This window comes from Balaenoptera physalus, assembly GCF_965194825.1.
Source record: "Balaenoptera physalus genome assembly, chromosome: 4".
Classification (NCBI taxonomy): domain Eukaryota; kingdom Metazoa; phylum Chordata; class Mammalia; order Artiodactyla; family Balaenopteridae; genus Balaenoptera; species Balaenoptera physalus.
In genome coordinates this window covers 143,756,510-143,774,775 of record NC_138891.1, presented here as the reverse complement: position 1 = coordinate 143,774,775, position 18,266 = coordinate 143,756,510, and the positions used below count along the sequence as shown (strand labels likewise).

Here is an 18,266-nt window from a genome sequence, read left to right as displayed (position 1 = left end):
TGGGAGCCTCAGGCACGGGGAGAGAGGGCGTCTGCTCTCTGGTCGGGCTCACTCTCCCCCCGGTAGCTCCCGCTCTGCGGTGCGCGTGCCCTCACCCTGCCCACCTGTCTGATCTGCTTGAAGCCCTCGGCCGGCACGCTGGAGAAGATGTTGCACTCGGGCTGGCTGAGGATCTGGAAGGCCACGGCACAGTGGTGGTTCTCCAGGGGCGAGATGTCATTGTAGCGGATGGCCAGCTCCGTGCGGGCGTTGATCTGGTACCTGGGGTTGGAGGAGAGAGCAAGAGGGCCCTCGGGCACCCGCACTCAGAGGCACCTTCGAGTCAGGGCAGCAGCGCTGGCGGGGGGTGGGGGGTGTATGGAGGCCGGAAGGGGTGGAGGGGACCGCACTCTGCTCGTGCCGGGGACCCGCTTCTCCCGGCTCTCCCGGCTCTCCGCTGCCCCTCCATCTTGATACCTCCAAGCTGTTCCAGCCCTAACAGTGGACATCCCCAAGAGGCCTCAGCTCCCCCCGTCACGGGCCCTCAGAATGGTCAGGCACCCCGCAAACGTTTTCAGTATGTGGAGGAGGACCAGCTGCCGTGGGCACGGCCCTCGGCTGGCCTGTGCTCGGGCACGTCATCCGAGTGTGAATTGAGGGGATGGGTGCCCACGGGGACGCCTCCTCTGAGGGGCACAAATGTCCACACCTCGGAATCCGCTCTGGTCCTGACAAACGATGGCACGCTTCTCGGGCAGACCTGGCGTCATCACCCACCCAGTAATATTCGATACGCAAATACACGAATCCGATAGAGCCACCAATGTGTCACTAGGAACACAAACCAGCGCCACCCGGCCTGGACCCTGGCAGGTGCGTGGGGTGGCACTCTGGAGCCTTCGCCCCGGAGGCGGGAGTGGGCCAACGTTCCAGCAAAGCCCGGCCCGTCCTCCTGGCTCCACGGCCTGCCCTGGACCCTCCCACCTCCCGCTCGCCCACACCCCTGCTCTTGCTGTCACAGCCCCTGCCTCTGCCTTGTTCCTGTTGGAAACGGGCTGGGGAGGCTGCCCACGGGGGAGTGAGATCCAGAGACCGGGTGGGAGGGCTGCCCCGCCCCGTCCACGTGTGCGGGCGTCCCTGCCTGCTTCGGGGGAGGGAGGTCCTGCTGCCGTCGGGGCTCTGCCGGTGCAGACGCAGAGGGCTACGGCAGCCCCTCTGGGTTTGGTAACCTCCAAGGGTCCTGCCCCGGGAGGCCCAGGCCCCGGACAAAGTCCCAAGCGGCGAGCCACGTCCTAACAGGTGGGGTGGAGCTGGGGGCTTAGGAGGCCTTGGCCAACAGCTCCAGCTTGGAACTGGCAGAGGGTTGAGCTGAAAAGTTCACCTCTGATACCCAGAGGGCCCTTTACAAGGGAAAAAGAGACAGAGAAAAAGACCGCGTACGCACGTGTTGTTGTAGCCTGGATGATCCAGATCGTGGCAGACGGCCGCTGTCATTAAGATCAAGATGTCCATTTGGGAAAATTTCTCCTGGACCAGAGAGAGAGTGGGACGCGGTGAGGAGGGGGCTGGAGTGGGGTGGGAAGCAGGTGATACAGGTGGATGAAGCCCCTCCGGCCGCTGGCCTGGTGGGGGAGGACCTGCCTCTCCCTGGGGCGGGGAGGGGGTGGGCACCCATTTGCTCACTGACATAGCTGGGCAGGGGGCTCCCCCAGACCCACCTGCAGCCCGCAGAGCCAGATCATGCTGTACATCATCTGGGTGACGCAGAAGCAGTGACGGAAGTTGTGGAAAGGGTTGTTACGGTAGTTGTCGTGCACGCAGAGCTGCGGAGACGAGAGGGTCCGCACTGTGTCCAGCTGCCCACCCCTCCCCCCAGCTCCTGGCACCTTCTTCCCGGTGCCAACTGCCTGCTGCCCGCCTGGTCCTCATCCAACTGCCCTCTCGTTTCCTGAGGGTGAGCACCAGGGGGCCCAGGGGCCTGAGGATGTCCGGGGACCATGCCATGGTCCCCACGATCCCACCCTGGGGAAGATGTCCCCAGGGGAGCCATGATGGGCCATGAAGCTTGGGGGGAGAGCTGGGGGGCTACATGCGGGGCGCTGGGTCCCCAGCCACCATCAAACCTTCCACAGGCTTTTAACATCTGTTTGTGAACAGTATTTTATTAAAAAGAAAGATCTGGGGCTTCCCTGGTGGCACAGTGGTTAAGAATCCGCCTGCCAATGCAGGGGACACGGGTTCAAGCCCTGGTCCAGGAAGATCCCACATGCCGTGAAGCAACTAAGCCCGTGCGCCACAACTACTGAGCCTGCGCTCTAGAGCCTGCGAGCCACAACTACTGAGCCCACGTGCCTAGAGCCCGTGCTCTGCAACAAGAGAAGCCGCCACAATGAGAAGCCCGTGCACCGCAACGAAGAGTAGCCCCCACTCGCTGCAACTAGAGAAAGCCCGCACGCAGCAATGAAGACCCAATGCAGCCAAAAATAAAATAAATAAAATAAAATAAATTAATTAAAAAAAAAGAAAGATCTGCTGCTAAATACACACTCTCACACACACACCCTGGGAATCACACAAATGCAGTCACATGCATACACTTACACATGTTCACATGCACACATACATGCACACGCCCCAGAAGCATGCAGGCACCGGCACTCACACACAATCACATGCACACATACATGCACACTCCCCAGAAGCATGCAGGCACCGGCACTCACACACAATCACATGCACACACACACAAATACAAATGTACACTCACCTGCACACCCCCCACACATGTACACACCTGCACAACACGCTCACTCACATACATGTGCTACTTAGAACACACTGCTTCACTTGACCCTCCCCGGTTCTTACTATTTTCTCGCTCACCAGAGCCGGGGCCTAAGAGCAGAGAGTGTCTTGGGGGAGGGGGACGGGCAGAGACTGGCTGGCCGTCCCCGCAGGACTCTCATGGAAGCGTGGCTTCCGTCTGAAGGAAGCCCGGGGCCATCAGGAAGGCGCCCACAGTCCATTCCCATGAAACTGTGTCGGGGGGATGGGAGGCCTGACACTCACCAGCCACCTCTTGAGGGTGATGGGGTTGATGCCAAAATCTCTGACCAGGCCGAGGTCGTGGTACATGTGCTCTAAGCAGCTCAGCATCTGCGGGCACAGGAGGAGGATGGTCAACAGCAAGAGCGGCCAGGAGGTGCACTCAGGGCAGCCCGGGTGGCTTCTCCAGCCTCACAAAGAATCCACTGGGGAAACCGGAAACCACCCCACCCCGTCCCAGAACTGGGATGATGTCCCAGATGGAAAGCCCTTGATGGCCACCACACACGGCTCTTCCTCCTGGGCACAGCACAGGTGCAGACCGGGTGCCAGAGTTTGGAAACGGGGGCCTTGAAGGAGCCCCCGGTAGAGCGCTGGGGCTGCAGGGTCCCGGGTGAGAGCGGGAAGGCTGGAGCCCAGGCTGCTGGCCGGCTGCTGCCCGGACCCCCCAGCTTTGCCAGCAGCGCGAGCGCCCAGCCAGGGTTTTGCCGTGTGGAGGGGCTGTGGCTCCGACAGCCCCGCCCCCCGCCCCACCAGCCTGTTCGCAGCTGCGGGCAACCCCAAGGAGCTGAAATATTTGCTGTGAAATCAGAGTCAAGAGGCGGAGGTGATCGGCAGACAAAACCATCTGGTGCCACTTATGTGGCAGCTTCGGAGCAGGAGTGACGTGTCTGTGCATCTGCTAGCGCGCTGACACTGCGGCGGGCCCTGGGCTGGGCAGCTGGGTGATGCGGAGTGTGGAGGACGCGTGAGGTGACCGAGCGGCCCCGCAGCCTTCAAGCCCGCGCTCGGCAGACGCAGCGTCGGGGGGGCACTCAGAGGTCAGCCCGTGAGAGCGGAGCAGTGGGAAGTCACCTCCCCGCCTGGTTTGCGATCGGAGAACGCTGGGCCCCTGGGTGACGCTGGGTACGTCACCCCCCCTTGAAGGGAGAGAGGTGAACCACCACCACCCGGGAGCCCTGACGTTCTCGGGGTGCGAGCTGCTTCTTGGGTGGCCAGATGCAGTTTGGGGGCCCAGGCGGGCTGCTGAAGCTTTCAGGTGTGTCCCTGCAGCTGTTCATCTTTGCTGTCCGTGCTCCAAAGTTCACGGCATCCCCAGAGGCCAGGGCTCCCGTCTTTGAGCACCTCTGGTTTGCCACTGTGGGCAGCTAGGTGCTTTTTGGAAGCACCGGGACCCCTCCCAGGCTGCCCGGGGTCACGGAGGTGGGCTGGCGAGGGCCTGGGCCGGCAGACGGCCACACAGGCCGAGCCCACTGGCAGGGGGCTGGTCCCTCCTTTCATCCCCGCCCTGACGGCGGCTGCACATACACCCCGAGTGTGGGGGGACCGCCTTCGCATCCCGGACGCGTGGATCCTTCCGCCTCGCGACGTGAGGGTGGCGTTCCCTCTCTGGCCACAAGCAGCCTGTGCTCCAAGGAGGCAGGAACGGCGGGGGTTCCGCCATCAGGGCCCCAGCTTTGCTCTTCCTCCCTGTGGGCTGCTGAGGTCAGAATGACTTTGGGGAGCGTGAGACGTGCTCGGTAGTGGTGCTCGCCCGCCTGCTGGAAGCAGGGATGCGTGTTCTGAGCTCCTGTGCGTCCATGTGCCCGTGGACAGGCCAGCGGGGTCCCCTGTTCAGCGGAAGCCTTTGGGACAAGAGGTCCTAATGCTTCTCCTGGAAGACCTGACTCTTCTCCTCCTGCCACGGTCCCCTCCACCACGCCCATTTCTGATCACGCATCGATCTGGCAGGTGACAGCTGCACACTTAGAATGCCTCCCCCACCCCTGAACTTGCAGCTCCGGCCCTGCATGCTGACTGGTTGGACGGTTTGGAGCACACGTGTCATCTAGTTCCTTTTCTCAGGCGCCGGCCAGCACGCGGCTCTTCTCAGGGTGGACCAGGCGGGGTGCAGGTGGGATCTGAACTTTCCTGGCCCCTCTTGCTGGGGCTTTTCTCATCCTGGGAGACCAGCCAGGGAAGGCGGTTCACACAGGAGAGTCCAGGCCCAGGCAGGGACGACCTAGATGGTGAACGCTCAGCGTGCACCGTTCCTCTCCTGGAGCGCAGGGAAGTCTCTCTGCTTATCTCGTCCAAGTGGGTGAGCCCCTCTGGGCAGCCTTTCTGGGTTTCCGTGTTACCAAAAAGCTGGCAAGAGTCTGTCGGTTCTGGTGGCCTCATGTGCACGTGGAGGGACTTTTTGTTTTCTCCGGGTTCAGAGAGAGGAAGGTATAACTGATATTATAGACTAAACAACAAAACGATCTCCGTGTTTGTGTTTTCTCAGCACAAGGGGAATTTTAAAGAAGTGTGTTGCTGTAAAAAGTCACTCTGGGTCCCCGAGTCCTCACAGCTGCCCGGGTCGCCTACTCTCAGCAGCACCTCCAGTGGAAGCTCCTCCCTGAAATACTCCCCACGCCCGGGAGGCCTGCACCCTGCAGGCTCGGCAGCGGCCCCCGGGGATCAGGACGCAGCCCGGGGGGGACTGCTGGGCGGAGGGGGTGCGCTGAGCAGCCAGAGCCCGGGTTCGAGGCCCCGCTGCTCACCCGCTCCTCGGCTCTGACGCCCCTTCCCGAGCCCACCAAGGGGCAGTTTGGTTGCAAACCTGGAGAATCAAGTTGAAAGACAAAGAAGACAGAGGAGAAGCCGAGGAGAAGAGTGAAGGGGCCGCTCCCGTCTGGTCCCCGAAGGCCGGTCCCGGTCCCAGGCGGCTCCTGCACTCACCTCGTTGGGCTCCCAGAGCCAGACGTCGAAGGTGGGCTTCCGCAGGGCGTCTACGGTCTCGGGGGACAGCAGGTACTGGAGGGGACAGGAAAGCACTGTGAGCGGCCACGGGGGCCTCTGGGTTGAGACAAAGGCCGGCCGTGCCTTCTCTCCTCGCCTCTTGCCCCCCTCTCAGGGCACCTGGGTACCTTCTCAAAGGCTACACCCACGAGAATTCTGGAGGGCTCAAAACTACGGGGACAGACATCCCACCAGCAGTGCTCAGGGGCAGAGCGCCAGGAACGACCGCACAGGGGACGAGGGGGCGCTTGGGGGAGACAGAACGTTCACCCCGTGACCGTGGCGGAGGGTACGTGACCACGTAAGCCTGTCACACTTGATAGCGCTCCGCACTGCAGAAGCTGAACTTGACTGCATGCTAATGACATCCCGAGAAACCTGACTTTAAAAAATACAATGAAGTGAAATCAAGGGAAAAAATTTGTACTTGGCATAAATTCAAATAGTGGCTAAGAAGCTATTTTGAGGTTTGCTTTTGGACGCTGTCACTGGTTTAGTCGTGGGCTATAACAGCCCGGCTTGCTGGGGGGCAGGCGCTGGTTCTACGGAACACTGGAGTTTAGGTTACGTTGTCAGAGGAAACGGAAGATTTTAGACCCAAGACAGTCACGGTGTTTTGGAATTAGATATAGTCGTCTCCTAGGTCTTTCTGTCTGTTTTTTTTAAAAGGAACCACTGTGGAGGACTGGCACCTTTTGTTCCGGACCTAAGCTGGGCCTCGTGGCTCCCTGGGGCAGGATCCTGAGGTGTGGGTCACGTATTCCTATGGAGCAGGGCACTCGTGTCCACGTGAAAACCTTGGACAGTATTTAGCTTGTCTTTTGTATCTGAGTTGGGGAACCCCCTGGCAGGGAGGCTCTGGGAGGTTCTTTGCTGCTGTGGGAACAGTGGGGGGTGGCCTTGGGCACGGCCAGGCGCCCTGTGTGCAGGATTCCGGCCACTGCGAAGCCCAAATCTTAGTGGGAGAGAATGCAAAGAACAGTGGAGCCAGGGTCCTGCTCAGTCACCAGCTGCAGGCGTTGTGAGATGGGGGACCACCATCACCGGACCCCTCTTCTGCAGCTGTCTGAAGAACCCTACCCCCGCTCCCAGGGCACTGCTGCTCTAACAAGGGCCGAGGTTCTCTCGTAACTGAGAAATCCTTTGTGACCGAAAAGCGAAACTTCTCACAACAACTACATGTTGTTCAGGGACAGGAGATGCAGCGAAGCAGATTTTAAATAATTTAGTTAAAAATGAAAGTTCTTTCAAGTAACATTTGCACGTAAGAACCGTTTGTTCACTGAGTCGGCGATGGGGGCTGGCTGGACACCGGGGAGGAGCTCCGATCTCTCGGCACAGTAAGCTTGGTCTGGGACCACTGTGGCTAAACAAACGTCAAAGAGAAAATATATCCTGCCTAAGAAAAACGGGAGCGTTCCACAGCCCAGGGCCTGGGCGGAAGCTGGTTTTGCAGATGTGCAGACGGCAGGGGCCGGGTTGGGAGGCCAGGGGGGCCGAGGGTGGGAGGCTGTGGACATTGGCTGTGGTTTCTTCAGAGGCAGGATGTCACCTTACCTTGGGATAAGCGGGGACATCGCGTCGAGATGTCAACTTCTTGCTGTTATCCAAAAAACTGTACTTACAGGGGCAGCTGGTCCTGAAGGGAAAAGCAAAGATTGTTTCTGGCACTGCCGCCTTGGTCTTGGTGTCACTTGGGCGGTGGATTGCGGGGACCTCATCAGAGCAAAACCGAGAAACGCAAAACCCAACCCAATCCGCATCCCACAAACCCCTTTGGTCTTATTTGTTACAGAAGAATAAGTCATAAAGCCAGTGACGCCTCGTTGCTAAACCCCGAAGACCCTGCCTGGACCTCCTGAGATAATACTGAGCTCTCAGCAAACATGGCGTCTTCATTTTAGAGACGCTCCTGAAAATTTCTCTTAAATGATGAGAGTAAAATACGTTTATTCTAAAAAATTCAAAAAACACAGAAGCAAAGTAAAAAAAATAAGTCCCCTTTCACCCACTTCTTTCCTCTAAATCTCACACCTGGCAATGCCTTCTGTTAAGTTTGGGGTACCTTTCCAGAACGTTCCTAGGTATGGACATACACGGACAGCCCCTGGTCCTTTTAAATAAGGATGGAATTGTACCAAGCTTGCTCTCTGGTAACTTGCTTTTTCCACTACCATGCCACAAACGCACTGCTGCTGCTTCAAAGAGCTCGACCTCATCAAAAAGCAAGTCCTCCTTGGGACCTCGGGCGTGGTGGACCTCGTAAGGTCATCAATCCCGCCTCCTGTGATAGACTTTCAGGATGTCCCCAACTGTTCCCCTTACACACACGTTGAGAGGCGAGTTTGATCTCTGACTCTGGTTTTCTTTCCTTAACATCAATGCATCAAGAACAGAACAGGCACTTCCCTGGCGGTCCAGTGGTTAAGACTTGTGCTTCCGATGCAGGGGGCCCAGGTTCTATCCCTGGTTGGGGAACTAAGATCCCACATGCCTCGCGTTGCAGCAACAAAAACAAAACAAAGCAAAAGAACAGAACAAAAGGAGCCTGGTGGTTTTGGAGGGAAGTCCCCTTCCGACATCAGGGGCGAGTGTGCTGGCCTGAGGGGGTCACAGCCAGTGACTGCAGGTCGGGGCTGCTCCAGGAGAGCTGGCAGTGCCTGGGCCCCCAGCCCACATGGGCACCTTAACTCCTCTGGAAGGAACTTGAAGTCCTCCCACCTCAAATAGGGAGCACAGCGGGGGTGGGGCGTGGGTCTAACACCCTGCTCCCCGCCCTGCCCCTGCCTTGTGTGAGATTCCTAGGCTGGGGATGGGGCCAGCACAGAAGCTCATGCAGTTTGTAAATAAAGTTCCATCTTCCAGGCGAGCAATTTATACTGTATTGTAAGAGCCGTAAAGAAATTCACATCCTTTAAGCTGCAAGTCTCCTCTGGAGAATTTATCATAAGGAAAGAATTAGACGTAAGCAAACAGCTTGAAGGTATTCATCACAGTGTTATCTGTTGCTGCAAAAACACAAAACCAAACTAGAAGCTACCGGAACGTCCCCCAATGGGAAATAATTTAAACCATTGTGGTACTTCAACAGGGAAGACTATTACGTCACCTTTAATTATGAGTATTATGTGAAGTGAGGGAATGTTGGGTGAAAAGGGAAAAAGAAACGTTGCCTACAGTATGTCCTGAAAGGTACTGCAAAACAATTGACCACAGAATGAGGAGAAAAGAACTCATTGGGTGGGTGAAAATGAGTGCTGGACCGCGGCCTTCTGGAAAAATGTCTGAGGCTGCATTTTCATCTACTGATTGTTTACAATGGTGTAAATGAAAAAAAATTACAACAGTATTTCGTAGCTCTTTTTCGAAACTGGCTGTCTGTGCGTAGAAGAACATCTGGGAAGCTCAGGGCTGGGTTTCGACTAGGAGCGTCGTGGTCCTGTTATTATTACTGACTTGCCCCCTCATCAGTATAGTCTGGAGGTTTGACAAGGTGGCTATGCCACTTGCAAACTCAGAATAATACACCCGCTTCCTTTTTGGAAAAAGAGCCTCAGTATTACTTTCTTGGCGTGCTGCTATTCCTTCCCTCCACCCGATGCTTGCGAAAATCATCCGAGCTGCTGAAGACAGCTTCGTGTATGGAGCGGGATTTTAAGACAGATTGAGCAAAAGGGTAACAAAATGAACCAAGAAAGCGCGCCAACCAAATGCTTTCCGTGGTCGCCCTTGTAAGCGAGAACTCCCATTTACACACACACGTCTGAGCAGTGAGAACTTGGTCTGTGACTTCAGAGCGTAGGTAGCCATCGTCATGATTTCTTTCCTGCTTTTAACCTCTTTTGTACAAACATCCACACACGTGCCGGGCAGGTCAGTCCCGTGCCTTTCCCAGGAGGGCTGTGTAAGCTTCCACCACCGAAGATGATTTGACTGCTGGAATCCACTGCTTCCTTGAAAACCCCAGCGTTGGGAGGTCCTGCCGCGGCCTGCCCACCTCGGCCAGGCAGCCCTGCCTGCCCCCTCTGCGCCCCGTCGCCACGGGAACCAGCATCCTCCAGCTGACAGAGCAGCTGGCATGGTGCCTTTTCTTTTCTTTCTCTTTGGGGCTGGTTTTTGCTTTCATTTTCTGTGCTCCCAGCCTCCCCCCTCCTGGGGCTCAGTCCAGTGGTCAAGGTCATTTGTTTGGGATGAAAGCGGAGATGACAGACCCCAGAGCCCTCAGATGCCGCCCCGTGTTCCTGCAGCCCCCCTACTGGGGTGAGCCAGCAAGTTCCACTCTGCGGACACGTGCTCGGCGAGGCCGGGCCCTTCCCTGAATGTGGGCCGCCAATTCTCCCTCTTTCCTCTTGGGGAACAAGCCAAGAGAAACCCAAGGCCTGTGTCTCAGGGGAGTGCAGCCTGTTCCGAGGGTGTCTGTGGGCCTGCGCCTCATCTGACCCAACTGCCATCCCTATTCCCTAGGGAAGGGCGGTTCTGGCCCATGCAGACCCCCGGCTCCGAGGCCACGCTGGGGTGTGCTTGCGGGTGGGTGAAGGTGGCCATCACTTCAGGCTCACTGGCCACCCGAGCAGGTACAGACCTGAGCTCAGCCGGGCTGGTGCCTTTGTTCCCCTCTCCGCCCCCCAGAGGCAGGATCACCGCCCGGCTGGGTTGACATCCTCAGAAAGAGCTGCTCAGCTGTGCGACCTCCCCCCCAGGTAACGAGCCTGGTCCCAGGACGCTGAATGACTGCACGGCCCCCTTGCGTGATTAAGATGGAACCCAGCCGTCAACAGAGACGAGGGGTAGCGCAAGCGGCTCACCCTCCATCTGAGTTAATTTCTCCATAAAGAAAAGGGCAGGGCTGTTTGTGTGGGGCACAAAGGGGTGCTAGGCTCCCGGGCCAGGGTCCCAGGGGGGTGATGGTGTGGATTAGCCCTGAGCCCAGGAGTCTGCATTTCTTTTTTCGCAGTGTGTCAGCACTGTTTGAGACTTTACCCCATTCTGTTTTCGACTGAAGAGTCACAATCACCCGTCTCTCACCTACGTGGGCTGCTGTGAAAACTGCCTGCTGAGAAGACATGGCTCTGGAAGCGGCTGGGGCACAGGGAAGGCTCCTCTTTGGATCACAGCACTGTGAGTTCCAAAAATGTACTGATACTTCTTGTGGGGGCGCGGGGGGCAGGCGTGGAAGAGGCTTCATTACTTGGATGAGCCCCGGCTCTGCCCACTTTGCCCCCGACGGGTGCCTGCAGGTGACATCTTGCTTCCCTTGTGCTCTGAAATCGGGCAGGTCTTCTCCACATGGTCTATTGTGTCCCCCAAGAATCATATGTTGATGTTCTAACCCCCAGTACCTGTGACTGTGACCTCATTTGGAAATAGGGCTGTAACAGATGTAATGAGTTAAGACTGGTCACACCAAGTAGGGTGGCCCCTCATCCAATATGCCTGGTGTCTTTTTAAAAATGGGCCATTTGGACACAGAGACAGACACATACAAAAAAAAAGCCACGTGGAGACAGAGGCAGAGACTGGAGTGGTGCTCTACAAGCCAAGGAGCCCCAAGAATTGCTGACAACCCCTAGAAGCTGGGAGAGAGGCCTGGAACAGATTCTCCCCGAGAGCCTTCAGAGGGAGCCTGGCCTTCCTGACACCTTCATTTCAGACTTCTAGCCCTCAGAACTGTGGGAAAATAAATTCCTATTGTTTTCAGCCCTGCAGTTTGTGGTGCTTTGTTACAGCAGCCACAGGAAACTAATACCACTTGAACGAAATTCTGTTTTTCCTCTTGCAACCTGACCCGCAGGGCAGTGCACGCCAGAAAGCACAGCAGGGGCATCACGTTGCCCCCGCCCCAGCCTGGCTCTTCCAGAAGGGGCGGCGGAGGGCGCCTGCCACACGGCCGGTGGGGCAGGACCAGCAGGCGGGGGCTCCTGACTCAGCCTGGCTGCTCTGGGCAGGTGGCAGGATTGAATCATCTGAGAAGGGATGAGAGGCCTCATTGTAACACACCTTCTGCTTTTGAATCACTATGTCATGCCCCTGAAATTAACCTAACACTGTAAATCAACTACACCTCAAAACAAAACCAAAACCAAAACCCCGCCTCCTGCAAGGGCTCTGTGGGCTGTGTGCCTGCAGCGTGTTTATGGGTGAGGGGACCCTACAGAGGGAACGTGGGGGACGGGGCCCAGGGGCACCACCCGCTCGCCACAGCAGACACGGCACTCGGCCATGGGCCGCCAGTCTGAGGCTGGTCGCAGAGCGGCCGAGACAGGGCCTGGCTAATTAGCTTTTCTCCCCTGGGCGTTAGGACTGGCCACAGGACGGAGGTCCAGCACGTGGCAGCCAGAGGGCAAGCTGAGCCGTCCATATCCGGAGCCCGAGGACGACCCCGTGACCAGGGGCCTCCTTCCAGCTGCTGAGCCGGGGCCCAGCCGCGCGTCTGCATGGGCAGCTCCAGGGCTCTCACTGGGTCACGTGAGGGCTCTGTCTCCTGACCCCATAGAGCCTTCCGCTTCAGGGACGGTGAGGACGAATTATTCACTCACAATTTCCTGTCGTCACGAACTCCTTTGCCCGACTTCCCCCAAATCCAATGGGATGAGACATCCCGAAGTCCAAAATACTTGACAAGTGAGCGGGCCACGAACGTGGCGTGGTCCCCGGAAGACACGCACCAACAGGCTCGGAGCCCGTCAGGCTAGTCCCCGAGCCCGCCCTGAGGCCGCCAGCCCCGCCCCTCCCCTGCGACCACCAGTTTCCCCTTCCCCTGCTGCACCGAAGGCCCTTGCATGCAGCCCCACTCTGCAGGAAGCAGGTTGCCCTCAATTTTGAAAAGTTAGGAAATGATCTTCAAGATGTTGGGTGGCCTCGTAAGACAATTTGGTGCGCTTACACAGGGCCGTTTCCTAGGTTCATCAGTCCCGTTAAATCCCGCTGAGCCCCAGCTGTCACCTCAGCCTCCTTAGTGGCGTGGCGTTCCGGGGGTGACGGGCCACACCGTCACCATGCGGTCTCTGGACGGGTGACCACGGGCGTGAAGCAACGCAGGAGAGCAGACAGGTGCAAGCTGGTCCCGCCAGCAGAGCACTCGGTACAGCCCCGCACACAGCAAGCGCTCCATGCGTGCAACATCCAGCATCGTCGTGGCTGACGTGGTGCATCTCTGCCCTTGACCTGAGCATCTGCTTTAACCACGGTTTCGGCAAAGGGTCTGGCTGTAGCCCAAGCCCCACTTTCCAAAAAATGCCTGGGGCATGTTTTTCATGGATTTCGGCAGCCTGGGCCACCTCACCCTGGCTCTCCAGGGGCATCTGTGGAGGGACCCTTATTCCGTGGGACAAGTGATTTCTGTGTCCAGAACGTGGCATCGCTCCCCTGACGGACCGCTCTGTGCTATGGGGACGTCCGCACGGGATTGGGGCCTCCGGGACATCAGGACACTCGTCCCCTGGAAGCCAAAGGCCTTACTCCTTTTATCGTTCCCCTTTTCAAAAAATCGATGCCAACTTTGCTCAAGTTGGGGCCGTGAATCCTAACACTTTGATCTGCAAGAAGATCACTCTCCTTTTCTGTGAAGTCATCCTCCCAGCCTCCCTCTGCCATAAACTCTCTTTTAGGATAAGAAAGCTGTGTAATTGAAAAGCAAATCCCAGACGGTGCCCACCCCAGCCAGAGCTGAACCCCAGATTCTCCAGCTTTGCTTCTGGGGAAAAAAAAACCCCAGGGCCCCCCCCTCCGGCTCCACATGGCCGCGCAGAGCTCTCCCCTGGCTGCCCGCCGCGGCTTGCCCAGCGCAGACCTTACCTGTTGCTTCTGGCTGCCAGCTCCTCCCTCATCTTTTTAATGTCACTCTTGCATTTCTCAACCTCCACCACTTTCAGTCCTTCCACTGGAGACCAAGAGAAACAAGGGGGTTACCATGGATACACGTGGAGGATGGGAAGCTGGTAACTAGAGGCTCACCCATGGCTCCCATGTCCCCGGGGGTCGGGGGGAAGCTGGCTCAGATGCTGGTTCCCACTCCTGCCTGCGCCGCTGATTCTCAGGCCTCCCCCCTCACTCAGCTCAACCACAGCCTGTTCCTCACGTTCACCCACATGGGCCCTCGAGGACAGAAGCCCCTCCCCCTCCCCACTTCCTGAATCTCCACTCTTCCCGCACCTACTTCTTGCTTTTTCTCCGTACCCCTAAGCGCCAGCCGAGGACACGGGACAGAGGATCTTTTATCCCCAAAAGAAAACGGGGGTACGTGTTCCCAGGGTAGGAAAATGCAATGAAGGGCTTGGGGAGCAAAACCACCGCCTTCCCAGCAAGGAGGAAAATTTCGTTAAGGTGAAAGTTTTGCATTTTAAGGTCCTGGGTAGAGCCGTTAACCAGGAGACGTGTTGACTTGAAACGGATGAGAAATGATCAGGCCAGGTGAAGGACGAGCAGAACCTGGGCTTGGTCGAATTCCCAGGGTCCTGCAGTACGGGGTCCCCTAAGTCAGAACACTATTTTTTTTTCATCAAAGGATGAACTGGCGCTCACGCCTGCCAGCTAGCATTCAACTTCAAGATGTTCACTCTGGCAGGTGCATATTTAGCTCAGAAACGCTGCCAGTTTTGGAACGGCTTTCAGATTAGGGTCAGTTCATAAGAAAGAAAAAAGATTAGCTTTGTTACTTGGTAATCACACCTCGATTTTTATGCAAAAAGATACTACCCACGATGCCACTCATTCCCCTTTTCATCAAGTGGCTCGGAAAATGGCTAAAAATAAAATGCAGATGATTTCTAAAAGAAAAACAAAGCAACTCAGCGACTTCCGCGGGCTTCCATCCATCTCCCACCCGCAGGAATTGTCAACAGCTCTGGAGCTCGCGGCTGGGGGAATCCGCCCAGCGCCGAGCCCCCGGGCGGCCCGCCAGGAACCACAACCTCCCTGGGCGGGTTTTCTAAACATTTCACTGTCGGGGCCAAGCGGGGGCAAGACTGTGTGAAACCATCGCTTCTTTCCGTCCAGTGGCAGGAATTTGGAGGATCTGATACTCGGATCTGGTCCCGCTGACCTGCTGCTTCTGTGCCGTGCGGGACGCCAAGGGAGACGCTCAAAGACCATCTCCGCCCTCCTGTACCAGGACGCGGGACCAGCGAGGTGGGGGAGCCAGGGAACTTGACATCGGTACTTCGTGCTTCCACCAAGAGCCCACACCCTCGTTTGGGGTGGGGTGCGCTCAGCACTTTCTTGCATCGCGGACCCCGTTAGCAGGTGGATGAAACCGTGGGTCCTCTTCCAAGAAAAAGCACATCAGCACACACCCTTTACGGTTTGCATTTGGACCAGGGGTGCGCGGCCTCCCAGGCATTTCTCGGCCTCCGTCCCATTGCAGGACGCTTACCCCGAGGAGGAGAGGACCACCGCGGAGCTGTGTCTGCGGGTCTGCTGCTGGGACAGATGGTAGATTCATCATCAGTGGCAGGAAGGGGCCCAGGAACGGGTTGTTAACACGGGAAGGGCAGAAAATTTCGGAAAGTTGAATAGATCTGGAGAAGAGACCCGGCATGTGGCATAGACTTGGATCCAAAAAGTGGATCCATCTGGGGAAGAGATGGAGCACACAGTATAGAGTCCAAACAGGGTAGCGGTGCCCTGCCTGTCAGGGTCCACGGTTACCATTCTTTACGCTTCCAGCATCACTTTTCTGAATACAAAAGAACCTATAATCATTGTAGAAAATGGAGGAAATACAGAGTGTCTCAAAGAAGGGTATTTAAAAATTTATCCATGGGACTTCCCTGGTGGTGCAGTGGTTAAGAATCCGCCTGCCAATGCAGGTGACATGGGTTCGAGCCCTGGTCTGGGAAGATCCCACATGCCGCGGAGCAACTAAGCCTGTGCGCCGTAACTACTGAGACTGCACTCTAGAGCCCGTGAGCCACAACTACTGAGCCTGCATGCCACAACTACTGAAGCCGTGCGCCTAGAGCCCGCAGCAAGAGAAGCCACCGCAATGAGAAGCCCATGCACTGCAACGAAGAGTAGCCCCCGCTCGCCGCAACTAGAGAAAGCCCACGCGCAGCAACAAAGACCCAATGCAGCCAAAAAAAAAAAAAAAAATTTATCCATGATCCTATTGGCCCAGAGAACTCATTTAATATTGTATATATTGGTGTGTATCCTTCCAGGCATTTTTCTCCCGCCCCCATGCAATCTAAGTATCTATTTATCTTTCTTAATTTAAAAAAGGCAGAATTGGGATCATGTTTTCTCATTTGCTTTTCTCCATCATCAACAAGTCAAGGATGCTCCTGTTAGCAGCTGCCTCCTAGCTCATGGTTTTTGGTGGTTGCCTGGTGTTTGATTGTGTGGATATTGAAATTGATGTAGATCAGGTTCCTTGGCCATTTATTGGGGGTGATGTTAAGAATAAGCCTTTTGGGCAACACGGAATGATTGAATTTACCGCAATGATGTTTATGAAATAAAGCCTGGTTGCCAAGGAAATTGATAGTGCGTAATGAGATGGCAAAAGTGCATTAATCAATGGAAGAGAAAAACAATGCGTCACGGGATTAAAGAGCCAGACCGCCGGGAGGAAGCCAGGAGGCAGTGAGAGCGCGCGGCGGATTCAGGCACCAGCAGACGCAGGGCTGCCGCTCCCAGGCCTTGCTGGACACCAGGCTGCCTTGCGGAAGATCCTGGGGGAGGGAGAAGGCCGTCCGAGCTGGGCCTCCCCCAGGTCCTGCACTGACAGCAGGGAGGACTCAGGGTTCAGACGGATGTCAGCTTCCCACTCGTCAGTCTCAAACTTTAAGCACAGGCGGGCACGGACCAGAACCCCAAACTAAAGCAGAGGCTCCGCAGCCCCAGGCTGACCGGCAGTGTGAGCGCCACCTGGGCACTGCTGTTCCCTCAGACTTTAGAAGGGGTTCTGTGGGCCTCTGTAGGTCACGGCCACCCTGGAGGACCTTTAAGAATGATTTTCTAAGAGGGACACTGGCTTCGGGGATGGGGCCTCCGCAGGCACGAGTAACAGCACGGTCACGGTCAGGTCACGAAGGCAGCTCTGTCCTACTCCCTTCTCCCCCTGCCCCGTTGGGCTCTCCTAAGAGGCCGGCTGTGGGCAGGCGAGGCCCTAGTTAGGCTGCAGAGCTTTGCAAGTTGTTTACAGCCACGTAGGAATAGAGCCTCGGGTTTCAGCACTTCCTCCAAGGACTTTGGTAAAGAATTTGCGTAAAGCACATTTCCCCAGTGACAAAAAGAAAAGCAAGCTTTGGTTTCAGTCTTCTGGGCTGTTGGCACGACCCGGCTGTAAACTTTGCCCCATGGGGCCAGCTCTCTAGTCTGTAGGTTCTGGGCCAGGCCCCGGCAGGGACAAAGGCCGAACAGGGGCAGGACTGCCCTGTGCCCACCGCAGGGTGCCTGGGCCCTTTCCGCGAACAAGGAAGGAAGGGAGGGAGGGGCGCCCCTGGACGGTCCATCTCCAGCCGGGAAGTGAGGGGAGGCCCTGGACGCCCTGTGTTTAGGAAGTGGCTTCTCACTGAAGCGAGTCCCCAGCCTCCCGGAGAAGGAAAACATTTCGTAGAAAAGGAAGGAAAGCTTTTAAGGTGAATTAAGAGCTATGGCAAAATCTACATTTGATTCCAAAGAATTATACACTTGAGAAGGTAAAAAAAAAAAGAGCAGGAAATTCCATTGAAAACAAGTCAAATCGATGTAATGTGGTTTACAGATGGGCAGTTCTAGCTGGTGCCTCTGAATTCAAGAAGCAGAGAACGACTCCTAACAGCTCGCACATACCAGACAAAGTGTGTGTGTGCGTGAGCGTGGCGTGTGTGTGTGTTTCTATGTGTATGTACATGGGGGTTCGTGTATGTGTGCGAGTGTATGTGCCTACATTTCTGTGTGTGTTTACGTGTGTGTGTGTCTGTCTGTGTGTGTCTGTGTGTGTGTGTCTCTGTGTGTGTGTGTCTCTGTGTGTGTGTGTGTGTCTGTGTGTGTGTGTGTCTGTGTGTGTGTCTGTGTGTGTGTGTGTCTGTGTGTGTCTGTGTGTGTGTGTGTGTCTGTGTGTGTCTGTGTGTCTGTGTATGTGTGTCCACATCTGGCCGGGCTCAGCGGAGCAGCCTGGCAGCCATATTCCCGGCAGCCTTCCCAGGCCAGCAGCACAGGCCGGCTTGCTTCTGGCAGCTCTGCAGGGTCAGGGCTGACCTTCTGAGTGGCTGGGATGACCAGTTCCCCAAATGATCTGCGGGAGAGGTCCAGCTGCAGAACCCCTGTCCTCAAAAGGCCTCCCCTGTCCATTTCCAAGGTCCCTGCGATGTCTTTGGGGGAGGCCCTGATTGCTGTGTCTGGGCGGCTCTCAGGAATTCATACCCCCCGGGGCTCAGCACAGGTGAGGTGACCACGCCCACCTTCGCGCTAACGCAGAGGCTGGTGGAGCCCGGGGAGCGGTCAGCCGCAAGCGCCAGGAAAGGATGCGCCCAAAGCCAGATGGAGTTCAAGGAGGA

The 18,266-nt window shown here is 56.7% G+C and overlaps 1 protein-coding gene across 4 annotated transcripts in view; it reads right to left on the bottom strand.

Annotated features, from left to right (window-relative positions):
• PDE9A (phosphodiesterase 9A) overlaps positions 1–18,266 on the bottom strand; it is a 100,144-nt gene that overhangs the window by 10,092 nt on the left and 71,786 nt on the right. For all 4 annotated transcript variants that reach the window (XM_082459160.1, XM_082459159.1, XM_082459161.1 and 1 more), the window contains 7 exons: positions 13,582–13,666; positions 7,345–7,426; positions 5,728–5,802; positions 3,049–3,135; positions 1,698–1,802; positions 1,424–1,506; positions 105–261 (listed from right to left, as the gene is read on the bottom strand). In XM_082459160.1, the coding sequence (XP_082315286.1) occupies positions 105–261; positions 1,424–1,506; positions 1,698–1,802; positions 3,049–3,135; positions 5,728–5,802; positions 7,345–7,426; positions 13,582–13,666 (674 nt within the window). The remainder of the gene's footprint in view (positions 1–104; positions 262–1,423; positions 1,507–1,697; positions 1,803–3,048; positions 3,136–5,727; positions 5,803–7,344; positions 7,427–13,581; positions 13,667–18,266) is intronic.